The 23,229-nt window shown below is 45.7% G+C and overlaps 1 protein-coding gene across 3 annotated transcripts in view; it reads left to right on the forward strand.

Annotated features, from left to right (window-relative positions):
* The window catches only part of ABL2 (ABL proto-oncogene 2, non-receptor tyrosine kinase), a 380,773-nt gene extending 364,845 nt beyond the window's left edge, over positions 1 to 15,928 (forward strand). For all 3 annotated transcript variants that reach the window (XM_085601714.1, XM_085601716.1, XM_085601715.1), the window contains one exon: positions 7,984 to 15,928. In XM_085601714.1, coding sequence (XP_085457840.1) covers positions 7,984 to 9,683 — 1,700 coding nt within the window. In that variant the 3' untranslated portion in view covers positions 9,684 to 15,928. The remainder of the gene's footprint in view (positions 1 to 7,983) is intronic.
* The last annotated feature ends 7,301 nt before the right edge of the window (positions 15,929 to 23,229 follow it).

Here is a 23,229-nt window from a genome sequence, read left to right on the forward strand (position 1 = left end):
GGCTCTTGGGACGACAAGATCAGACTGTCTCTACATGCTCGTCAGTCTCTGAAGTGGTGGTGTTCGGCGGAAAACCTCCTCAAGGGGGTTCCCTTCCACAAGGACATTCCCACGACGAATGTGGTGACGGATGCTTCTCTCCAGGGCTGGGGTGCGCATTCCGGGGACCTGCAGATTCAGGGGAAGTGGTCTCCTTTGGAATCGACGTACCACATCAATTTCCTGGAACTCAGAGCTGTCTTCCTGGCACTGAAGGCTTTCCTTCCGTCCTTCCAGACCAACTCGCTGCTGATACAGACGGACAATACAACCACGATGTATTACCTCAACAAGCAGGGGGGGTCGAGATCGCGCACTCTGTCGCAGGAGGCGCAGGCGATCTGGCGCTGGCTGCTGGCCCGAGGATTGACGATCACGGCCACACATCTGCCAGGGGTGCAGAATGCTCAGGCAGACGCCTTGAGCAGGCTGATTCAGGAAAACCACGAATGGGTCATAAACGACGAAGTACTAGGAGAAGTCTTCGCAAGGTGGGGGACTCCAGACGTAGATCTGTTCGCCACCGCCGAAAACAGCAAATGCCGAGACTTCGCATCCAGGTACTACCAGCGGGGGACGCTGGGGAATGCGCTATGGATCGATTGGTCGAACAGCTTTCTGTACGCTTTTCCACCCATTCCCCTGATTCCGGCGGTGCTCATCAAGCTGTCCCAGTCCAGGGCGCGGATGATCCTGATCGCCCCGGAGTGGCCCAGGCAGTGGTGGTTCACGGACCTTCTTCACCGGTCTCTCCTTCCTCACATGCGGTTGCCGTGCAGGCCGGACCTTCTCACGAAGTTCGGGGGGCGGATGGTGCACCCCAACCTCTCGTCTTTGAGTTTGGCGGCATGGCTCCTGAAATAGTGCAATACGGTCATCTGAATCTACCAGACGATTGTATGGACATTCTGAAGGAGTCTAAGCGACCTTCCACTAGGACATCCTATGCTTACAAGTGGAAGAGGTTCTGTATCTGGTGTAAGTCCAAGAACTTTGACATGTAAGGAAGATGTCATCCTTCCATACCTTTTGCATCTGGCGCAGTCTGGCCTTAATTTCCATTCCATTAAGGTTCATCTGGCTGCTTTGACTGCTTACAGGAAGTGCCCTTCACAGACGTCCTTCTTTCAGATTCCTGTGGTCAAGGATTTTTTGGAAGGCTTGAAGAAGGTGTTCCCTCCTGTCAGACTTCCCTCGCCTTCTTGGGACTTGAATGTGGTGCTGTCCAGACTGATGAGAGAGCCTTTTGAACCTATTCACAAGGCGTCATTGCAGCACCTATCCTGGAAGGCGGCGTTCCTAGTGGCCATTACATCGGCCCGCAGGGTGAGTGAACTTCAGGCATTATGTTGTCAAGAACCTTATACTGTGTTTCATTCTGCTAAGGTTGTGATGCGTACTCACCCTAAGTTCCTTCCTAAGGTTATCTCTGACTTTCATGTCAATCAGACCATAACTTTACCTACGTTCTTTCAGAACCCCTCTTCGCCAGCGGAAAGGGCTCTCCATTCCCTGGATGTCCGTAGGGTGTTGAAATTTTATCTGGATAAGACCAAGGATATTCGTAGGTCTGACCAATTGTTTATTAATTATGGCTCAGTCAGGACTGGTCTTGCGACCTCTAAGCAGTCCATCTCTCGGTGGATTGTGTCCTGCATACAGTTGTGTTATCAAAAGGCTAATAAGACCTTAGGGGGTAAACCTAAGGCTCATTCCACCAGGGGCAAAGCTGCCACGACGGCTTTGCTGCGTAATGTTCCGATTGCGGAAATCTGTAAGGCGGCCACTTGGAAGTCGGTCCATACCTTTGCGGCGCATTACTGTCTGGACTCGGATGCCAGGGCAGATGCTCAGGTTGGGCAGGCTTCGCTGCGAAATTTGTTCGCACAGTAGTGGTTGTGTCTTATGTGTTCTCCACCGCTTTTGTTGTGTGGGGATGGGCTTGCCATTCTATTCACTAGATTATGACTATACACAGAGATCCCCTACTACAGAAGGAGTAGTTTCTTTTCTGTAACTCCAGTTCTGTAGTAGGGGTATCTCTGTTATAGTCATAAGCGCCCGCCCTCCTCCCCGGTGGAGAGATACTTATTCATATGGAGAATGCTACAGGTCTGGCGTGCTACGCCTTCAAAAAGAACTGAAAGTAAATGGGACCTGCTGGGCATTCTGGGATACTGGGGAAAGTTCTGGAAAACTGGAAAGTTTTCTTAAAGGCACAGTATCCTGTTCCAAGCCACATAATGGCAGCCTATGGGGCTTGTCTGTCCACTCCTTCTTCTCTATCATTCCAGTGGCTTTTGCTGGTAGAGGCAGGGTTTTTTCCTATGGGGAGAAAAACTGGACAGGCAGTGCTGTTTGTGGATTTTGGTGGAATTCTAGTTGAAGTACTGGACAGTGTAGCCTGTGGGTATAGGCTGCATTATCTGTCTTTAAATTAAATTCTCTCTTAAAGGTGTATGCAGGTCTGCATGATTTGTCACCTTTTAGAGATTATTTTTTTATTGCTCCGGGGTCCGCGCACATGGGCGGGACTATTCCCTAGATTATGACTATAACAGAGATACCCCTACTACAGAACTGGAGTTACAGAAAAGAAACTACTCCTTCTGCCAGATCTTTGTCCACATTTTTCAACTACATTTTATCCAGTGTGCAATGTAAATGCCCTGTAAAACCACAGCATTCAACCCATGCAGGGACTGTTGCAAACATATCAGTGGTAGACCCTCACAGTCAGTCTATAGTGTCTGGTGTCGGACCAAGACTCCAAGACTTGTGGCATCTGCACCTAGATCAAACCGAAGACCATATGGAAATGCAAAGCTTAACTGCACGTCACCAAGTCACTAAACACAAAAAAATCTAAGTGTTAGACAACCTGTTTCTGACATTCTGAAGCTCAGAGGACACAAGGGTGTCTGGGTGCCTCCCGGTTTTGCTCCCGATTTACTTCGGAGCCAATTCGAAGTCTGGTACTGCGCATCCTGAGTTTCCAGGTCTGTCTGGTACGTAGCAGCAAGTAGAAGCCTTCAGGGAGGCAATGCTGTGGGTTTTTGTGCACTTTACCGGCTCCCTCTGACAGTCCTTTGGGCCCCAAGTATCCGGAGGGGCCTCCAGTTGGAATTCAGCTGACTGGTCTGCCTTCGGTAAAGTCGGAGTCCCTTGGCCCCATATCAAGTTCAACAGACTCTAGTGCCAGCTTGTGCTCCAGCGCCATTCCCTGCCCTGGTCCAAGTCACATCAACACGAATACTGATGCAGTCTACGCCAAATGAGGATATACAGCCTATCATACTATCCAACTCTAAATTGAATCTGCCGCGACTTCGACTGATGTGCCAAGTGCAGAGCATTGCTCGTCCTCTTTGCAACCCCTCCGATTCCGATACCTTGCCCTTACCACACTGTAGGGTCAAGACTTCACATAATCGTTTTGGCACGGTTTACAAAAATGACAACTATGATGACAGGGTCGATTATGTTCCCTTTTATGGTAAGTATAACTAGTATGAAGAGCTTTAGGAAACCAGTGGGTGTGACACTTCATCTTATAGTGGGCTTTTGTTTCCCTCCGGTCCTGTTACGGAGGAAAGCTCCTCCTTCGCTATAGTGATGTGTAGGACAATTGCCAACCATGGTAGTTCTACAACCTGGCTAGCATCTGGGCTAAGCACTGTTCACTGTGGTTCATTAATGTGCAGGTTGCTTATTGCCTTTCCCTGCACCTGGCAATCCTGCCTTCCTAACACAGCATCCAACACCGTAAAGTCTGCTAGTACAGGCATCTACCAGCAGGGTCAATCGGAATGCCTTCCGTACCACTCCTCGCGACTGCGAGCCCAAAAGAATAGAAAAGATACTTTTGTCCTCTACAACTCTTCCTCTGAGATCAATCAATGCCAGTTGTCTCCCATACGATTGCTCTCATACCCTTTGGGACATGGTGGCTCAAGTATTACCAGCTGTTCCGGACGACCTCCAGGCATCTCTTATGCAGGATATTTAGGGTGGACCATTGCAATGTGGCAAATGTCATATGCTCAGGAATTGATACAACAAATAGTCTTGGAAGGGCCATGGGTACTTGTGAGGTCCTCCAGCATTTTTCCTGGCTGAGGTCCATAGGGTGCTCTAGGGACCTCCAAATATCTTTAATAGACATGACTTTTCAATGGCACACTTCTCCTGTCCAACAAACTTTTCAGCCGTTTTGTGGCAAAGGACACGGCTCTCAAAGACAGCGGTGACTATGTGTGGCTCAATTCCCTGCCATGCCAACTGCCGCAACCACAAAAAGACTTGGTGTTCAAGCCAGCACATATCCATCCCCCCCCCCCCCCCTCCATATTTCTTTCACAGCTGACTGGCAATCACGTAGGACATGTGGGTCCTCCAAATTGACCTTTGGAGTTGTACTGTTCCATTCCTTTCTACCCTGCTGAGCCTTCCACTGTCTTCAGGTCGGCTGAACGAGAACCATCTGCTTGTCTTACAGTAGGAAGGCCAGGTATTTTTGGCCAGAGGAACCTTTTTTTTTTAGTTCGATATAGCGCGAACTAGACACGAGAAATCGGGTATCAGATCGCGTTACATGAGCACCAGTTTAGTTACAGATGGACACATTAATTTTTTTTTTTGTTATTCATGGGGAGATTGTGATTTGCCCAGAATCACAGGATGTTGAGCGCCCTTGCCGAGACTCGAACCCGGTTACCCAGCTCTGAAGCCAACTGCTCTAGCCGCAGGCTACATCCTCTCTCCAAACCATTGAAAGGTTTCTAGCCAAAGGAACCACTAAAAGGTTTCAGGCCTTGGAAGTGGGAACTGGGGGTTACACCAGCTACATCTTTGTACCCAAAATAGGACATAGGCCTGCTTCCTATTTTAGATCTTCGCCTTTTCAATGCCTACCGGCTGCAAGACACATTCAAGATGCTCACACCGTCTGCCCTAGACCCTTGAGGCTGGATGGTGTAGTTGGAGCTGCATTGTTATTTTCACCACTCTGTTGCGCATGCCCACGAGAGCTACCAGCTATTCATGGTGGAGCATTTTTAGTTTGCATTGCTGCCCTTTGGCCTCACCTGTGCCCATCGATTGTTCATGAAAGTGATGACCGTGGTTACAGAACATTTACAGAGGTTGAGGGGTACTAGTCTTCTCCAACCTAGATGACTGGCTGTTGAAGGTGGGCTCACCTCAGCCAAGTCTTTAACCACCTCCAGACGACTATGGGGCGCCTCACATTGCTGAAGCTCACTACCAACAAACCGTAATCCAACAAACAGTAGTCATATCTGACTCCTTCCCATATGTTCCTTTTCCATGGATTTATTCTGAATACACTACGATTTTGTACTTTTTACGTGGAACAGAGTCCAGGACATTCAGGCTATAATCTGGACGAAACCTGCCAGACCTACGAAACCTGCCAGACCTAAAGGGGTTGGTAACTGTATTACATGATTAGGTAGCACAACCGCACCATATAATACACCCCATTTCCTCATGTAAGTTAATTGTGGCTTTTAAGTGTTTAAACTGGCCTCCGTGTGTCTGTCCTGCATATTTCTGAAAATAGAAAGATCTGCCTTTTATGGAATGCGCTACATCCTAGTGGCATGGAAAATCAATTTGGTCGGGTTTGGTACAAATTTACGCATATGTTCGATTTGTAGGTGCTTTAAGTATTGTCAAGGTAAGTTCATATCTTCAATCTGCATATGTAGGTTGCTCATAATGGATATGCAAAAAGATTTTTTAAAAATGTAATATAAAAGTGGATACCTGGTGAAATATTTTGTTCTCCATCATTGGCATCTTTGTCCTAGTACACGGCTTATCCTAACATGCAGTTAGGAAGACAGATCTATCCCCGTCTTCTTGAATCAGTGTAACTGCGAGTAAGAGTTGGTGGACCAGGACTTTCTTAAAGGTTCGTTGTGGGCATACCCTGGCATAAAACGGAAGTGGACTCTGTTTTTCTTGTGAAGTTCTGTCTGATTGAAATGACAAAATAAAAGGAAAACCATGTTCTATTTCACTGTTGTGATTTGGGTGTGCCACACGTCCTCCAACCCACAGGATTCATTCAAAAGCGATATGAATGTGTCATTGATGCACATAATTAAGTTGGTTGTTAAAGAAACCTTCCCTTGCAGTAGTAGTAGAGCATTCAGATTTTAGGTTTTAAAATTGTCCTTGAATGAATCGTGTCATTTTAACTGTAGCAAGGCCGGTGGCCCCTTGGCTGCCATGGAATTTCACTAGCCCCAGCACTAAGTCCCAACTTACGTTTGGGACCACTGAATCTAGTACTTCGAGGTATCAAATTAGCTGTTAAATTAAACCCAACTTACTGCTGAAGTCCCATTTAAGTTAACTTTTAATGCAAGGGTGACTTGCTTGCCCCAAACCTCTAGTAGCTATTACTGATTAACTGCAGCAGTTGTCACTCCAGACATCCTGCTGCTCTCCTGCTAAGAGGTGTGAAGCGCTCCAAGAAAGGGAAAGATTGGGTCTGCTGAAGGTAGGGGGTGTGACCTCCTCCTACCTGCATGGCCCAGGGGCGATGGCCACAGATGTCCCAGCTTCAAAGGTAGTACTGCCTTTGAGAGGCAAGTGTGAGTCACACCTTAACTTGCTCGTAGTTAGACAGGCTGTCATCTCCTCTAGAGATGGCAAACCTTTTTTAGACTGGTTTTCCAGGCGAGGGGGCTTATTATACTGAACACACATTAAGGGTGTGCCCATGGCTCAGTCCCAGGGAAGTAGGGTCCGACATCTTGGAATTGGGAAGTGAGATGAACTGTGGGATTGTTTAGTGCCAACCCCACAGGAAGGAGAGTGCACCTGCTGAACCTGTGTACCTCAGAAAAAAGGCTGCACGAATTTGGACTGCACCTCACCTGCTGCACCTACTGAGCAAAGGCAGGACTTCACAACCCTTGACGAGAGACCCCAAGAGCTGGACTTGCTCCCGCTTGTGCCAAAAACCAATTAGTGGACTACAAGCGCTAGTTGGCTAGCTTCTTGTTAAGCTTCAGGAACACAAAGCTAAAGAAGCCCTGCACCTCCAAAGTACCCAGCTCACCATTTTGCCCTTCACTTGATCTGGAAGGAGAAAAGTTACTAAATGAGAAGGTGAACTTTTGACAGGCACTAACCCTGCAGCCGCATCCAACCTTGACTTCCATCGTGGTCGGCCTGAAACGTAGACTTTGCCCTGGACCCCTGAGTTTGAGGCTTCTAGACTACCTCTAAGAGTGAAAAGCAGTAATATATGGAAACCTTACAAAAATCATAACTCCCGGTTCCCTTATTCAGATTTTTCTCGTTTTGGTGTCTAATCAAAGATTAACAAATGTGTTCTATTTTTAAACTGGTGTGGGATTTTTATTGTTTTGTTTCTCTTTTTAACTATTGTGGTACGGATAAATGCTTTATGCTTATTTTCCTTTGAGTTAAGCCTGAATGCTCTGTGTTAGAGCTTCCCAGGACATGATTAGATATAAAAAAACGAACTGGACCGGATAAAGATTAGTGACCTTATTGCTTGGTGTGAGGTCTCACAACCGCCCGAAACCAATGACCCACTTTTCTCACACACTAAAAAAAAAAAAGTCCTGCTTATAGTAAGGTGAACTATTATAATGTTCTTAACCAAAGGAAACCGAGTGACTTGAGAGCTTCAACTTAGTAAAGTTTGTGTTTTGAGTTTGAGATATATAGCCTCATGCACAGAGAAATTTAAGGTATGTCACTGGATAAGCTAGCGAGTACATCTTTGTGTACTTTTTCCTGAGCATATTATGCCTTTACTTAGTCAAAATAGCACCTAGGCCGTACTTATTTACTTGTACTGGTGAGACAAATATTTCATTGTAACTTTGCATGGCCTTTTTCTTTTTTGGTTAATTATTGTTTTATTTTCTTTGTTAGGCTTTTTCCGGGGATCACAGATGGGCAGTGGTTCACCTGCTCTTCCTCGCAAGCAACGAGAGCGCTCTCCCAGTAGCCTTCTTGATGATGCCAAAGAGACCACCTTCACACGTGACCGCAAAGGTGGCTTCTTCAGCTCCTTCATGAAGAAAAAGAGTGCGCCACAGCCACCTAAACGGAGCAGCTCGTTTCGGGAGATGGAAAACCAGCCCCACAAGAAATATGAACTAACTGGCAACTTCTCAGCTGCCTCCCTACAGCACGTCAACAGCTTTGCCTTCTCCCAAGCACAACAGGATGGGAATTTAGCCCCTCCCAGGGGCCAAGGAGGGAGCATTGCACAGAAAAACTTTACCAGTGAGGATGCTGGTTGCAGCAGCAGTAATTCTAGTGGGACAGGTTCTAGTGGTGGGTGGTCGGGTATCACAGGCTTCTTCACACCACGGTTAATTAAAAAAACACTTGGCTTGCGGTCTGGGAAATCTTCCAGCGTTGAAGACACTCCTAGCCCCTTTCCCAGGTCCAATTCTACATCCTCCATGTCCTCAGGGTTCCCAGAACAGGATAGGATGGCTATGACTCTGCCAAGGAACTGTCAGAGAGCAAAGATGCAATTTGACCGCACATTGTCAACCACCTCACAACCTGATGAATGCAGAGAACAGGCTCCTGATCTTCTTCCTCGGAGGTCAGATGAGGGAACTGCACCAGCCCGAGAGAGATCAAAAACCAAACACCTGCTCCGCGGAACCACAGTTCACACAATTCGTTCCACACCCAATGATGTTGTGACAACAGCTGACAAGGACTGCATTGGACCCTCACTATCCCCCAGGGGCAAAGAGCGCAATGGCAGTGCCCGGCATGGCTCTTCAGGGACTACCCCAGAGGATGGAGACAGACCTGGGAGATCTTCTCCTGCTAAATCAGTCACTTCCCTTACAACCACTCACAACCACAAAGTACCAGTTGTTATCTCGCCTGCCCTAAAACAGACTCCAGTCGAGGTGCAGCTGGTGGGCACAGACTCTCAGGGGAAAACATTCAAACTGTTATCTGAACAACAGGCCATGGAACGCGACAGGCCTCGTCGGGTGAAACCAAAGTGTGCTCCCCCGCTCCCTCCTGTGGGGCGCCACCTACAGCAGACACCTACCACCTCTGATCTTGCAGATGAATCTGGACCTACATGGACAGCATCTCAGCAGACAGACCTTGTTGAAAGTTCTAAGAGGACAGCAGTGGGAAAAGCACTGAGACCCCTCCTTCCACCTCCACAGGTGCCATCCCAGACATCTAGCACTACACCATTGAAAATGGCCAATGGCACCGCAGGAGCCAAGGTAGCTCTGCGAAAGACAAAGCAGGCAGCAGAAAGGATTTCAGCTGACAAAATCAGCAAGGAGTCCCTCCTGGAGTGTGCTGGCCTACTCTCAAGTGCCATTACCTCTCCCACATCCAATAGCCAGTTGGTGGACACTGGCCATCAACTGTTGGACTACTGCTCTGGCTATGTGGACTGCATTCCGCAGACGCGCAACAAATTTGCTTTCCGTGAGGCTGTGAGCAAACTGGAAGTCAGTCTGCAGGAACTGCAGGTGTCATCCACGGCAGTGGCAGCTGGTACAACTGTTGCAAGCCCAGTCCTCAATCACTTATTAACATGTGTCCAGGAAATCAGTGATGTGGTGCAAAGGTAGCTGTTTATCATGACAGGTGTCAATGAAAAAGAAGTGCTCAGTAGCCTGCTGTGCCCTGCGTGTGTTCTCGGCTCCTTGGGGCGAGAGTGGATTTCTTAACAGTGCACCTCTTTCCACTTCCTTTTCAAGGGTGTGGACTTGTCAATAGAGTGTTTGTGAAGTGTTTGCCAGAGCACAGTCCTGAAGTTTACAGGTTCATCTCAAGCTTCCACCGTGGAGTGGGAGCACTGTGGAGAAAAGGAATTTGGGTTCACATTATGACTGCCCAGGATCCCTGTGAGCTTGTCCCTCCAATCAGCTGTGGTGCCTTGGGCTTGAAATTAAGTTTTGACTCACGAGCATTAAGGGGCTGTAGCCGTGTCTTCCCCATTCTAGAGTAGACCTGTAAGCTGATTGTCGTCAGTGCAATAAATAATGGTAGTGTTGATCATGGCGGTGAGTGGATGGGTTGTGGGAGTTTTGTAGAACATAGGATGGGTTGCCCAGGGGCACTTAAAAAACGAATTGGTTCTGCAGCTTGCACATGTGATCCCTGTGCCCTTTTTCATAAAAGTTTAGCATAGGAAAGAGGAAATTCTATGAAAGAGCTGCACTCAGGGTTTACATCTGGTCAGTACTAGTGTTTTTGGGGGAAATATGTCTTGTGTCTTACTGAGCAGGGGAGAGAATTGAACCTACCCTCCACCCCTTAATCAACTTGTGCCTCAGTCCCCTCAAAGGATGTAACTATGCGGTCTTTTCTCCACCATGAGGGATGTGAGATTGTGAGGGATCATGGTGCAAAGACGCAACATGTCCTCTTATGGCCATGAACAGAAGAGAAAAGTTTCTCCACCCCCTGCAGCAGGAGTATAGTGTATCTTGTTATGCTTGAGGTTTAGTTTAATGTGCTGGCAATGCATGATGCTGCTCCACCTTCATCCCGTCTCCCTAACCTAGCATCCGTCTCTGCAGTTAGTCTGCACTTTCATGGGCACCTGTGATTATCCTGATACACTGGAGAACTATTGGAAATACATTCCAGCTAGACTGTGGTTGGCTGCGCAGAAGTCTGGACCACTGCTTCCCTGCTTGGTATACACAGCACATTAGATCTCAAACGTGCCTCCTTTTTTTGTTACACCAAATCTCATGATAGGTTTCAGTAATTGCTTCAGTGAAGCTACAGTTCAGGTTCTTGTTCATTTTCATGTGTCCGTTTTACCAAACGAGTTACATTTGAGCTGTACAGTGTTCAGAGAAACCAAGACCACAGCTACCCTTCATTTTCTTACTACCTGTGCCACTGCCATTCGCATAGGAGAGCACGGGCACGTACTGGAAATGCCTGATTTCCTTTTTTATTTTGTTCTTTTAGCACACCTGATCAGTCCTGTTTACAGGCTGTGCAAGTTATGTTCCCGGTGCATTACTAGGAATTGAAGGGGGTTTCTTTGTCACTAGAGTGTCCTGTAAAGGTATTTCGCCCCAATTGTTCACTTTGAGTTTTAAGGGAGTTACACCGTATTGGTTCAATACAGCAGTAGACTGGGTTTGCCTACGCAGCACAGGTGCCTGTAAAGCAGTTTTGCATCCACCACCAAATCAACTAAATATATTGATCACAGCTGCCGTCAATTTCTGCAGCAACTGTTATTCACAGCCATAGCATAACCTCTAATAAATGCATTTACATCTCCACATCAGTGTAGCTGTCACTCATTGAATTGCCCACACTACAGATGCCACTTGCCCTGTTAGACCCAACAACAGTAAAACCTCCACTGAATTGGTTAACCTCACAGCAACTGTATGGGACCACTACACACGCTGGCACATCACCGGCGCCACTTAACACATTAACCTCATACTTCACAGCAACTACAAATGGAGGTCAGAGAGCTAACCTCCAATCAACAGCCCTGCCTGCCCAAAACTAGTTGCATTACATCTACATTACCTCACTGTTTTTTTCTAAATGAAAGCAGTCAATGGCCATCTCTGTATATTATCCCACAGCAGCAGTATGTGTTCCGCTTAATGACTTACCCCACCACAAAGTACATGCTCCAGTCATCTGGTTACATCACACCAGCAGCACTGATTCAGTTAAGGAGATATCTTGAAGCAGTAGTACAAGCCGCACACTGACATCCTTAAACCTGCAGAGTTTAAAAAATGAGTTTCCTCAAAGCTGTATTCAAGGTACATTACAGTTGCCACTCAGCATTGCAATTTTGCCACTAAGCATCCTGAAATGGAACCGCCGATATACTATAATTACAGATACATTTACTACAGGGTACTCCGATTACACTGTTGGTACATTGCATGCTATGCTCACTGCTCGGTACATACCCACTCAGCTGCCGGCTAGACTGCATCATGCCTGGGACTTATACTGCCAGACAGGTCCAATACCTCTGATCAGTAGACTTTGCTGGGTTACTGAATGGGCAACTAGGCATGTTTCAGTGTGGGTGTCTGCATATGTTTTAGCTAATCTGTTGTAGCGTGACAGGAACACTACCGTTAGGTGCTGGATTTGCTTCTGTACATACATTCGAGTTGTTCGGTCCACTGCATTAGTGCGGACTTAGAACATTCTTTCCCCTCTGCCAAGGGAATTGGGTAAATGAGGTTTTTCAGCTGAAAAATTATTTTGAGGTTACATGATTTCTTCACATTAGTTCCAGTGGACCTGTACTGCCTTGTGTGTGTGCCAGTAAGAATTCTATGCTCTTGGGTTCTATATTTTCTGTCAGGCACCCTGTAACCAATGTAGCGTGGTAATTTTATGGACGGTGGCTGATATACATGTCAGCAGAATGCTAAAGAACAAATAATAAGGACAAAGTTATTGCACAGATACTTATTACACTACAAATAGAGTACACTCTATCTCAGAACGTTCCCCCTGCTGTCCAGGTACAGTGTGAGGGGACACTACAAACAGGAGACACTTATGGCACTATTGGTATAGAGCAATAATTGGACGTTTACACTGCACTAAGGGCACAGACCAGCCACATTCCAGGGTTCTATAGTAACACTGTATACTCGACATAACTACACAACACAGCGCTCGAATCACAGTATAAATGCACAGCATTGGACTGTAATGGTGCTGGACTCATTGTAAGTGCGCAGCTGTGAGATGCAATTATTAAAGATTTGATGAAACTTCGTAACAGGAAATGCAGATAACGGTGCGTACTCGGCAACTACAGGAGCCAGTTTCAGGGATCTGTACTTAAAACAGTATAAGGACATTACAGAGTAACCTGATGATGGGTAGTCAACTTGAATTGGGGGGGTGGGGGTAAATGCTGTGGTGACTGCTTCCTCTAACTAGGGCTCCCTCCATATACTGACTGATCGTGCTTCTTTCCGAGTTACAATGCCCAGGGGCTGTTTATGCTTCTACTCCTCGTGCATCATGAATTATATAGTTTTATCTTCTGTCAAGGGCGATCCCTCCTCACCTCAGGACCAGAGTCCTCCCTCTTGCTATTCCCCTAACCGGTGTAGTTTTATTCCTGGTGATTCTCCTGTGTGCTTCCACTCGTAGTTTCCTCCTTTTTGCTCTATTGCTGTATTCACCTGTCCTTCCTTTGTCTCCCATCTTCCCAAAAGTGCAGCCATTATAAGACTCTGCAATGCCAGCATGCAAGTGATCCTAGCGGCTATTCTCTGCTTGTTCTCAGAGGCTGGGATTGCATATTTTGACTTTTCATCCTTAGGGACTGCTTTGCACATAACCCCTCCACCCCACCTCAACGTTATTTATAGTGCTTCTGGCTAATACCCTTTGTTTTTTTCAGTTTGCTGTTACTGACTGTGCTTCCAGCCCCCTCGATATGCTGAGGGTGCTCCTTTCTGTTTTACCCACGAGTGGTGCAGGTTTCCTCTGGCCATATTAAACCACTCGCGAGGTTTGTCTGCACTTCTACTTATACATTCTGCAGTATCCTGAGCGGTAAACCCATCTACCTTCCTAACCCCCTCCCACACCACTTTCCTCCGCCACCCCTGGCCCCCTACCACCATGGCAAATCTACTTCTACATAATCCCTTTAGCGAGTTACCCTTTGGAGGGGGAATGAATCTCAAGGGTCATGCTTCACTAAGGAGGGCTTGACCACTAGTGTGTCCGCACCCGAGTGCTCTGTAGTCAAGAGGACAATTATTTTCCCACATACCTGCAAGACTGGATGATATAAAACATATAACCTCTACTTGCTTAAAATATATGCATCCAAACCTCTTTTGTATGACCATAATTTTTATAGAGAGCTTAGAAAATATATCAGACTGGTCTTGAAGCCTCTGCTTATAGAATGGCAGACTTTTAGACCCAACAAAGACCTGATATTGTCCAATGACCTTGTAAGTCGTAACTTGGATTAACTGCAGACAGCAACATGTGGTATTGAGCTGCTTTGGAGGTATGGCTGTGGCACTTGAATTATGGAAGTGACAAGTTGTTTAGTATTACAGCACTGTCAGTGAGCATTTTATGAACTCATTACATCAAGGATTGTTGAAATGAGTTCCAGCACTGCACTCTGAAAGCCAGGATTACATTCGCTTTAGACCTGGGGAATCATGCAGTTTTAAAGGCTAAGAATGAGTAACATTTACAGAGTTGTCAGAGGGCCCCCATCTCAGGAATCACGATAGAGATATTTAAAGCGCCCTGGACGGAAAGAACTTTCTCCAAGCATGTTATGGATTAAAAATATCTCTGCAACTTTGCCCTGCCTATCCTTGATGCAAGTACATATCTTATGCCATGTTCTTGTGTTATTCCCGAAAGATAAATGGAAGAGATGTAATTTCTTGTTTTTTGTGCACAGGGGTTGTCAACAAGCAGCCTTATCCCACCAGATGAACACAGATGCTGTTAACTTCCAGAATCGAATCACAGGGTAACGTTTGAAAATTGGGAATGAGCGTGAGTCTAGGAAAACAAGTTTGAGCACATAGTGCCCTACAGTGGCACTTAATTAAATCTGGTCACTCACTAGGCACAAGCGCGGCATTAGGTAAAAGAATCTAGTTTCTTGATGGAAAAAAGCACATGCATGTGGCATCAAAGCATAACTCTTGTCTGTTGGATAGTGGAGGAATCATAGCTAGATTTGATCTCGTAGATCAGCATGTGCAGCACCCTCGCATGTCTGTGTGATGAGACTTTAGTGTCAATATTATTTGCACTTTGAACCCACCACAGTAAGCCACACATCTAGAATATTAATACAGGGAAGCTGGACTTGCGTCAGAAGCCTTAAGATTTCTTGGCAAGGCCTTAACATTCAGCATGGGTGTCACATTCCAGCTGCAAGTGAGAGCACTTACATTCCATGGCTCCCAACAACTATGTTAAGTGCGGTGGCTAGTTTGTCAACCAGCCCCCTCTCGCTTCCAAGCATTCATTTTGATATGTTTTATGAATAACCAGTGCAAGATCTACTCCGCACATAAAATGTCACTGGTGACTCTTCATTTCTCTTTAGGTGGCACTGGTTTCTCATTCTTTTTCCAAAAATAAAGTATCCATTTGTTGTCATGTGGTTAGGTGGCCACTAGCCCTGTGCATCTGATTGCCAATATTTGTACTGGTCATAATGACCCTACGTTTTTATATAGCAACCTGTATGTGAATATTACACAGTAATGCCCTTCCGGTATCGAATCACCTGGGTTCTGTTCTACTAAAGTCACTGTACTTGGAAGTGTTTCAAGTTCCTAGAAATCACTAAGCATGCTGACAAGCTTTTGTGTCCTATCAACACACACGCAGTGCTCTGTGTCTTCTGCTGAGACTCTTGCCAGATCAAGGGACTAATTTCCAGTGCCTTTCATTTGGCTTTGTAGTAGGTAAAAGAAATTACACAAAGTGAAACCAGCTGCCCCTTGAAGACTGCAGATGCCTCTCAATGGTTATAAGATGGAGCACATTCAGGTGTCCCTGCACGGCTGTCACAGATTCCTCTTCCAGTGTTTTATGACAATTTTTGTTGTTAATTATTGTAATATTGTTTGTTTTTTTCTGCCCTAATTTAATTCTTTCACCTGACTGTGAACTGCCAACAGTGTTAAACTTGATGTACATATGAGTTGTTGTCTAAAGGACGTGATGCCTTCTGTTCGTCCCGTGGAGGGGCATTGGCCAATTTACATTTTGTTTTTAAATAAACAAATGAAAAGGGAATAGGTTTGCAATATTTTACTGGCAAATAAACTTGAACCTTCTGCTTTTAGATGTTTTGCTATATTTTTACCTTGTGCGTTTTGATCACGAGGGATTGAGTAGGTGGGTTGTGTGGAGCAACATTATTTTTGCTTATGATATCGACAAAGGAAATATTGGAAGCACTCAGGTGGAATCCCAATAGCACAGAGTAATAAAAATGACTCACAAAAACAGAAGCAATAAAAAAATGAAAAGTAAACCCAATAAATACAATAGGAAACCTAGAGCAAAACTAATTGGAAGTAGTCAGACCACAGAGAACAAAGAAGAACCTATGCTTAAACTAATAAAGCTAAGGGATGCATTGGTTACTGTGAACAATTGTCTAAGTCACACAGAGTGAGTTTCTGAAGGAACAACGGTAAAAGAATGGAATCAAATATGAAGAACTAGCAATAAGATGAGAAGACTATGAAAGGGAGTATATATTTAGGGAAGGTAAACCTAAAATTATGTTGATTAAAGCAACAAGAGGGTTTCGGAATGAACCCACCCTACTCCCAATGTGTAGATAAGAAGTGAAAACCAGAAAAGTATTGGACATGTCTTCATGTCTGGCTTAACTGTAATAAAGATAGACATAGGGTGGTGCCATTGGTCCATGCATACGAAATTGTGAAGCAGAAAATGTCTGTGAACGCTTTTTCTACAGTGTTTTTTTTTATTTTTTTTGTCCTCATTTATGCGATCTTAAGAAATTTGCAATCGGGTCCTCTTGAGTTTGGGCGCCCTTGGAGCAGAAATAGAGGCCTTGCTTTAGATCCACCGATTCCATGGACCAAAGATGGTAATTACTGCATCCACGGATCCATCGATTTTGATCGCGGTGTTTAAATCATTGGACATCCCTCCCTACCCTACCGCCTAGCATTATCCCATAAATCCCAAAACTCTGTGCGTTTACATACCCCCCTAAATTTAGCCATATTCCTGAATTTTTGCACTGACTCCACCCATTCATGAATCAGTGGGGGAGAAGGGAGTATCCACTTTATACAAATTTCTCGTCTGGCTACAAGCACAAGTATAAACAAAAGATGTATTTGTTTTTTAGTCAAGTTAATTATATGATCAAAGGTACCCAAAATGCCAAAAATAACAGTAAAAGGTCTTACCTTAAAAGTCAAGTTTAAGTTTTTGCCAATGATCTTACCAACTTCATTCCAAAACTGATCAAGTTGAGGGCAAGAATAAAACATGTGAATATCGTTTGCTTCTTTCTCACCACATTTTGGGCATTTTTTCGTCACCTGGATGTTCATTTTAGAAAGCTTCTCGGGAGTCCAATATGATCTGTACAAGGTAAATAATTGATTTTTCCTCAGAGGTGCAGAAATTGTAGTGTACCATAAATAAGTGTAAGATACTTGCCAAGCCTGTTGCAAGTCTTCAGCCGGAAAGATCCTCTTCCATTTACGGTCTGGTATATCATAGTCTAGTTTCTTCTTCTCCACTAGGCACCAATACCACTTCGAAACTTCTTTTTTTCCAGGAGCTTTATGTAGCTCGCTCCCTGCATTTGTAAAATCCTCTGGCCAAATAGTTTGAGATTTAACCCAGTTAGCCAACTGGTAAAATTTGAACCTCGAGATTCCATTTGCAGTTAACACTACCAAATCTTCCCATGATTTTAAGTTACCGTTTTCTAGAAGATCTCCCCGTTTTGTTATTCCGGCTCTTTTCAAGGGAAGAGCTAAAGAATCCTGCAAACATTCGGGTGTACCAGGCGAATTCCATATCGGGGCTTGCGAGCTATAGTATGGATACCTCCAGATTTTCCTTATATCTGCCCAAAGTTTAAATGCTGAAATTAGGACCTTTTAGTTTAATTTTTTTGAAAAATTTTGGATGCCCAAACTTATACAGGCAGTTACTATGATTTGTTATTGCTCTCCAATAAGAGGGGTATGAAACATATTCTCGAAAAAGATGCCTTATATTTTTTAAATGAAAAGCTTTATAGTACATCAGGAGATCCGGGCTAGCTATCCCTCCTCGGTGTATTTTCTGGCTGAGGTTCTTCCAAGCTATCCTAGGCATTTTTGACGACCAGATGAAGGAGTTAAACTCACTTTGGATCTTTTTTATTTTAAATGAGTTGAACTCCAAGGGGATAGCATTAAAGACCAAAGTAAACTTGGGTAGAATAGCCATTTTTATTACATTGACTCTCCCTATGAAGAATAAGGATAGACAAGACCATGATTTCAATAGTTTCCTCATTTCTTTGGTTTTTAATTGCAAATTCACCTGGGCAATTTCATCAATATTACTTAATATTTGGATCCCAAGGTATCTTCTTTCCCTCTTAGGGTCAAATGAACCCACCCTACTCCCAATGTGTAGATAAGAAGTGAAAACCAGAAAAGTATTGGACATGTCTTCATGTCTGGCTTAACTGTAATTAAGATAGACATAGGGTGGTGCCATTGGTCCATGCATACGAAATTGTGAAGCAGAAAATGTCTGTGAACGCTTTTTCTACAGTGTTGTCTTCTTGTGCAATATGCACTTGTTCTGTAAGTTTGGATCTCATTACTGCTGGAAGCACAAACTAGTCCTGCAACTCAGCCCTGCTATTCCAACTTGCCCTTAGTGTGCCAGCCAGCGACAGAGCTAGAAACTTCCTCTTGACTAATTATCTTATCCTCTTAGCCTTGCATCCATCTAATTTCTGTTTTTGTAACTAGAAGGTGCAACTGGGCCATTGCTTCATCCTTTAGTTTCAACAAAGGATCCTATTATTCCCTGTGTATTGCTGGACTCTGATGCGGGCACTCTTACATTATTTTCCTAATTTGGTTTGCGACTGCACATCCTTAATTATCTGAACTTCAAGCCATACATTTACCATCAACTGTTTGTGGCAGTTGTCCATCACAAAGCCAACGTCTCCTTTTGCCGTCCAATCAGTTCCTACACATCTTTGCTGAGTTAACCGTGTAATCTCTAGTGTCTGCTACTTCAATACCGACCAGAAGTGACTAATTCAAGAATAAACCAAGCCTCATCGCTTTTCTCAATTCATTGGGAAGCCAATATGGAGTGTATTTGCTTTGTAAAGCTTTGACAGTTTGCCAATCGGTAGTACTGATGATAATACAGACAACCATTTTTGACAATTAACTTCAACCTTTTGCACAGAGGAGGACAACGTTGCCCGAAATTTCAGATTCAGATTGTTGGGTCATGGAGACAGTAGTTTCTTATCCAGACTTCGGGGGGGGGGGAGGTGGCTAACTGCACAGTGCGCGCTCTGCCCCTACTTGGGAACAGATGATGAGGCTGAACTTATAGGTTTCATAGATGTTTAGGAAGTTTTCTATCAACAGGCTCATTTTCAAGGGTTGTGTGTGTTTATCTGAAAGAGACAGTTATGGATTCCTCACCTTAGAATTACCCCCAGGCGTCAGACTGGATCCGGAGAATTTTTCTTCACCAGTACCCCTGCGCGTTGGTAGGTGGCGTCAGTCGACTCCCCGCTCGATGTTGGCGTCGCGGCCGCCAGAATGACGTCGCGGTATCTACTTAGACGCCACCCCTGCGCGCTGATGTCTGTTGTTTCTTTTTCCGCACCAGCCAGCGCAGATCCGGAGAGAGCGGTACCTCGAGTCGCTTTTTGACTCTTTTTGCGACTTTTTGTCGACATCTTTTCAAGTCATTAGTCTCCTGGTGCTCGTAGGGATGTCCCGTCCTCAAAATGGCTTCAAGGCTTGTGAGTCCTGTTGCAAATTTATGTCGGTTACGGACCCGCACCTCGTGTGCCTTTGGTGTTTGAAGCGCGACCACTACTAGCAGTCGTGTTCCGACTGCCGGGCCATGAACCCGAAGTGTTTACGGGAGCGTTCCCAAGAGCTTCTCGAGGCCCAGCAGTCCACTTTGCGCCGTTTGCGGTCCCGGTCGAGAGGGAGGTCGCAGAACAGGTCGCGGAGCCATCACCACCTCTCCTCCTCACTTTGTTTTGCCTGACTTCCTAATGGCTGGCACTGTGACACCCTCTTTGCAGGTTCTGTCGCAGAGTTCAACACGTTCTGTCTTTCTGCTCAGTCCCTGCAACTCGTGGCTGTTCGCCTGTAGAACAGTTCCACTTCGTTCTGACAGCCTCTGCGCCATGGGTCCTTTGCGCAAGGCTCGCCGCAAGCCCGCGACCTAAGCCTCTAAAGGTTCGAACATGTCTTCAGACGAAGAGCAGCCAGGAGAAAGGGGCAATGGGGAATGACGGTGCATGAGGCAAATTGTCACAGAAGGAACAAGGGCACGCGGCCACGCTAATTGAAAACAGATGGCCCCTGTGTGCCGCTGCCCGCTCCTGCAAGGTGGATGCCGGGACAAGCACGAGTGCTTGAAAAGAGCAGACCGATTTCTAAAGGTCATCTCCTAGAGCAACGCTTGCGCGCTGCGCTAGGCTCGACCTAAAAATACAGGGCGCCCGAGGATTCACCTGCATGCCTTACGGGACATCCCAAACCGGACTCTAATTTCCCAAGCAGCTCAGAAGATCAAAATACCCTTCCACCCCAACACGTCTCCACCGGACAAGGAAGGACGCAGTTTGGATTCCATTGGGAAGAGATTCTCGTCCATGTCTGCAAATCTGTCAGGGCTGCCAATGCACTAGCCATTCTGGGCTGCTATGACCCACAAATGTGGTCTGATATCGAAGCTATGCTGGAGTTTATACCGAAGGAAAATAAACAAGATTTCGCAAGGTACTGGCTGTGGGAGAGCGCACAGCCGCCGAAATGATAGACTGTGCTATGGACAAAGCCACAACAGGTTTTCGTCAACTAGCTGGTCCGGCTGTTTTAAGACGGCAAGGATGGCTTAGGACAACGTCCTTCCATCCAGAAGTGCAATCAAAAATATTGGACATGTACGATGGGGACAGTCTATTTGGAAAACATAGACAAGGCTCTACTAGCCATCAAAACGGATACAGACACAGCCAAAGCATTAGGTACCCGACAGTATCGCAAAGTGCCCTTTCGGGGTGCACGTGGATGTGAATTTTCAAGCTATTGAGGTACTTTCCAGCATACCCAAAACTATCAAGCCTTTCAGCCACAATATCGTCAGGCTTACCAGCAGCAATCCTACGGACAGCAAACAGCTGGTTTCTTAAGGCGAGGCTCACGTACGAAACCAACTTCACAAGCACTCGACTCCGGTCGCAAGCAGTGACCACATCAGGGTACCAGTTACGACTTCTCCCCCCCCCCCTCCCTTCCAACCCGTACGAACGTTTCCAGTCATATCCATCAATGGCGCAATATTACAACAGACAGATGGGCATTAGATCTCATATCTTATGGACACACTCTAAAATTCATCCAGCGCCCACCAAACACTCCACCCAGGGGATCACACCCCCCTCGTCTTCGCTTACTCAAACAAGAAGCGAAGCTTATGCTACTGAAAGGGGGAATAGCGAGCGTTCCAGTAGAACAAAGATGAAAAGGTTTTTACTCCAGCTTCTTCCTGATAGGCAAGAAATCGGAAGAGTAGAGACCTATTTTAGACCTCAGACGGCTGAACAAATTCCTCAAAAATCTGACCTTCAGAATGGTCACACTCTCCGACATCCTTCGGCGCCTCAACAGTGAGATTACATGACCTCACTGGATTTAAAAAATGATTATTTCCATGTTCCTATACACCACAAACCCAAAGGTCCTCTGATTCACAGTGGCTGGTAACCACTATCAGCTCCGAGTCCTACCTTCCGTCCTCAAATCTGCTCAACGGATCTTCACCAAGTTTCAGACCCCAGTAGCAGCCGCCTTGCAAAACCATGGTCACCAAGTATTTCCATATTTGGACAATTGGCTCCTGAAAGCTCAATCGGCTTGTCTAGCGGCTGCAGCTACAAAAGATTGCATATATCTGTTAAGAAAATTAGGCCTTTCTATAAACCAACCGAAATAATCGGCTTTTCCAAGTCACACAATGACGTTCCTAGGGGCTGACTTGGATACCATTCAGACCAAAGCTTTCCTTTCGCCAAAGGCAGGAATGGTTGCAAACCTTGGTTCTCAGACTGTCAAAAACAAAGCACACTTCTGTGAGGACAAACAAATCTCTACTGTGCATGCTCTCCTCAGCAATCCATCTAGTGCCACTAGCTCGTCTTCACATGAGGCCTGTGCAAGAGGAACTCCAATGTCAATGGATTCGAACTACTTGATCCTTCAATGTATTAACTATCACTCTACGCATGAGAGAGGCGTTGGAGTGGTGGACTTTGACGTCACATCTCTCACAGGGCCTCTCCTTTCTACCTTTGATCCTGAAATTTATAGTAACCACCGATGCGTCCATGGAAGGTTGGGGAGGTCATCTCCAAGACCTTCAGATTCAGGGAAAATGGTTCTCATTCCAGCGTCAACTGTATATCAACAGGCTGGAGTTAAAGGCCATTTTTCTCTCCCTGCAAGCTTTCCTCCCTCGGATCAAAGGTTCATCGGTGTTGGTCCATACGGATAACACCACAAGTATGTTTTATATCCACAAACAAGGAGGAACCAAATCTGACTCTTTCAGGATGCCCAGCAGCTATGGAGCTGGCTTGCATTTCACAGATTATCTCTAAAAGCTGAGCATGTTCCAGGGCTTCGGAATACTCTTGCAGACACCCTCAGCAGAACCCAAGACAACTGTCACGAGTGGGAGCTCGGACAAGATCAACTGAACAGTATTTTTTCACATAGGTGGAAACCAGCGCTGAACCGGTTTGTGACACACAAACTCCAAATGCTGGTTCTTTGCAAGCAGATTCCCGCTCCCAAGCTCTCGGGGGAATGCCCTTTCAATGCCTTGGTTAGGAATATATGCTTACGCCTTTCCTCCCATTCCACTGATACCCAAGGTCCTGACGAAAATGGAGCACTGCCGCCTTCTTCCGATAGCCCCCAGATGGTCCAGGCAGCACTGGTTTTAAGGAGCTTTTCCTCCTCTCGGAAGCTCAGCTTATCCATCTGCTAACCAAGGTCAGATGTGTCACCTGGAGCCAGCATCTCTTAAATTGCTTGAGTGGCTCCTGAATTCTTTGAATTTAAGGATTTGACAATTGCTCAAGAGTGTTAAGACATTAACGCCAGATCTTGTGCGGATAGCACCAACAAGACCTACCGACTGAAATGGAAACGGTTCTGCCTTTGGTGTCTGCAAAGCAAAGTACATCTGTACCTCTGCTCCAGAGCAAATCCTACTGTACTTACTGTCTTTGGCTCAAACTGGATTGGTATGCTCCTCAGTTAAGGTTCACCTCGCAGCTATCTCTCGATATAGATGTTCGCCAAAACGTCTCTT

The sequence above is a fragment of the Triturus cristatus genome, chromosome 4_2, assembly GCF_964204655.1.
Source record: "Triturus cristatus chromosome 4_2, aTriCri1.1, whole genome shotgun sequence".
NCBI classification, from domain to species: Eukaryota; Metazoa; Chordata; class Amphibia; order Caudata; family Salamandridae; genus Triturus; species Triturus cristatus.